Genomic DNA, 2,897 nt, shown 5'->3' on the forward strand with positions numbered 1-2,897 from the left:
AAGACCGAGAATTTTTGGTCGGCGATTGGGTATACCTAAAATTGCATCCATATCGCCAAACAACTCTTGCCTTGCGAAAATTCCAAAAGCTTGCGCCCAGGTATTATGGACCATATCAAATTGTCCATAGGATAGGAAGGGCTGCTTATAAATTGGCTTTCCCTGAGGGATCCAAAATTCACTCAACCTTCCATGTCTCTCTTCTCAAGAAACGCATCGGTGAACGCCAACCGTCCAAGAAGATGAGACTCTTCAACCATACCCTCAAGCTGTTTTAGAGCATCGAGTCCACAAGAGGAAGCCTCAAGTTTTGATTCATTGGCAGGGACTCTCCCCAACTGAAGCTACTTGGGAAAACGAAGAGGCGATGCGCATGCAATTCCCTATTTTCGGACTTGAGGACAAGTCCACACTCAAGGGAAATGGAACTTGATACATGCTTCCTATGCGTGGCCATGTATTGGATCATTGGGAGTGGGCAGTTGCTAGTAGTTAATTAGTAGTGGGGTAAGTTATGTGATGAGTCGTAATATTATGTGAGAGTTGTTTATTTGGGTCATTATTTTATGTGGGAGCTTATGCAATGGGTTGCTATTGTACATGGGGGAGGTTGGTAGTATGTGAAGTGATTATAGGGAGAGGTAGTGGGAATGGTTCAGTTATGATGTACTGTTTTAAATATATGGTTAGCAGAAAGGAAGGTATGATTTTAGTGCTTTATCTACTTAAGAGTAGGGAGGTCAGGCTTCCTCAATTAAGCCATCTCTTAGAGTTTATTTTGCACCAAACTCTTCCTTGCCGTTGTCCTTACACTAATTCCTTTCCATACCCTAACAAAACATCATAGGTAAGAAGGGTGCGGCTACGTATATACCATAGAACCTCTAGGGACGGTATAAACAGAAGATTCCCAATTTCAACTAGATCATGCTTAAATTGTTGGGGGATGCAATCCTTCAGTAGCACCAACAAATATGCATATCTCGAGCCAAAGCATGGAACACAAACTTCAAATAGAGTTTCATCAGTTGATTGCATTTTCTCTTCCAAAATTCCAATTTATCAGACAATTAACTAGCAAATCAACTTAACTACCACCAAAATATGCATCTTTCTCCTCCCATATTATGGAGGAAAAATATGATGATACTGTCTAATTGCATCAGTAACTAGCCAGGAAAGTTAATTCTTGGCTACTGATTCGCTCATTCGCAATAGCTACTGAAATGCTTACCACATTTTCTCAACTCCACATAATAAGAAATCGAACTCTAGTCCTTCTCTATCACCCAACAGATGAGGGAGAGGAGCATATCATTACAGAAGGAGAGAGATCAGAATACTCTATTAACGCTCATGTAGTGCTAGAAGATCAAATTGAGATCAGTAACATAACATCAAGAATTCAATCAAAACAGTTGGTCTACACTTCAAACTAGAGAACATCATAACAGAACAGATCAAGAAACTTAAAATCAGAAATATTAATATATACACCAATCAAAACAGTAACACCTTAGCTAAAAAATAAATAGCCCATAAAACAATACTCACTCTCAACTGATGGAAACCGAATGCAGAAAAGTTCATCCTTCAATTCCCCATCAGCAAAATCAGTGGCATGCCATACACAAGACTTATCGTTCCCGGCATGTTCCTGAGCTGACATAGTCGGCAGAACTGCAATACACAAACAGACAAAAAGTTATTAAAAAAATGAATCCAAATCAAGGCCTACCAAAATGACCGATCCAGAATCGAGAAGAAAATGTGAATAGGAGAGGATGGTAGGAAAGTACTTAGATGATTAGCACAGATCTTCAGAGTCTTCGATTGTCGCATAACCAACCGAACCTTCCCCGATTCCTTATGTTTCAAAAACTTCACTGTCCCAGCACCTCTCTCCTTCCATTGGTTCCCTTCCTTATCAAATCGGTAGAGCTTCGATTTCCTGAGAAGCCGAGTATACACATCAAAAAACATCACAGATTAACAAAGTACATTGAAATAGACGGACAAAGAGATAATCAAACAATCATGAACTAAATAAAAGCAGAGATCATCCAAAAACCCTACCAATCAAAAACCCTAGAAGTCAACAAAAGAAAAAAAGTTAGTAGCTGAGCTTACAGATCAAGGATGGAATCTTCTTCTTCTTCGCCAGTGGTGACGGCGACCTCTTCGAGTCTAACAATTGGGGCGACCTGAGCTCCGGTGTCTTCGTCCTCTCCTGGAACGTTCCCCTCCTCTTCTCTACGCTCAGCATCGGAACTCGCCATTGCAGTCAATCACAAAAGCACAACACGAAAGACGGTGTTGATCAAGCGAGAGAAAGAGGGATAAGTGCTGCTTTGTTTCGTCTGGGAATAATGGAGACGAGAAGGATAAAGTTTACGAGGCGTTTTATAGGGAACATGGCAAGTGACACGGGGTCGCGGAGTAAAAACGCATACTGTAAAAAATGCTTAAAAACGAACGCGGGAGATGGTAAGAAGGAGATTTTACCGTGTGACACTGATACATGATGCTGTGACTGCTGTCAGCTGATGCAGAGTTGAAACAAAAGGTTGGATCGTAATATGGCTTTTTTTTTTGGGAAAACTACAAGATTACCTACTTTTGGGTTTCATTTTACCAAATTATCCAAATTAGGTTTGGGTTTACAAAATTACCCACTTTTGGGTTTGAGTTTACAAAACTACCCAATACAGTATCTCACCCTCACCCACATATATTATTTGACTATTTTACCCTTGCCTCCATCTTCCCTTCCTTGATCAATGCCTACCCCTGATTCCCTTCCCTCTCTTCCCTGCAACCTCGGCCCTGCCCCTGTTTTGAATATGGATCCCGTCCGTTGATGCCTTTCTTGTGTGAACACAATAGCAACTCCCCCC

At 41.0% G+C, this 2,897-nt stretch overlaps 1 protein-coding gene across 1 annotated transcript; it reads right to left on the reverse strand.

Moving 5' to 3' along the window:
• Positions 1–1,554: 1,554 nt before the first annotated feature.
• Positions 1,555–2,387, reverse strand: LOC122067158 (ran-binding protein 1 homolog c-like; the record flags this gene model as incomplete). Its single annotated transcript, XM_042631000.1, has 3 exons — positions 2,131–2,387; positions 1,800–1,951; positions 1,555–1,680 (listed from the first exon to the last, which is right to left on the reverse strand). Coding segments are annotated over exons 1-3 (427 nt in total), but the record flags the coding sequence as incomplete, so codon positions are not given.
• Positions 2,388–2,897: the final 510 nt, after the last annotated feature.

The sequence above is a fragment of the Macadamia integrifolia genome, unplaced genomic scaffold, assembly GCF_013358625.1.
Source record: "Macadamia integrifolia cultivar HAES 741 unplaced genomic scaffold, SCU_Mint_v3 scaffold2738, whole genome shotgun sequence".
In the NCBI taxonomy this organism is placed as follows: Eukaryota; Viridiplantae; Streptophyta; class Magnoliopsida; order Proteales; family Proteaceae; genus Macadamia; species Macadamia integrifolia.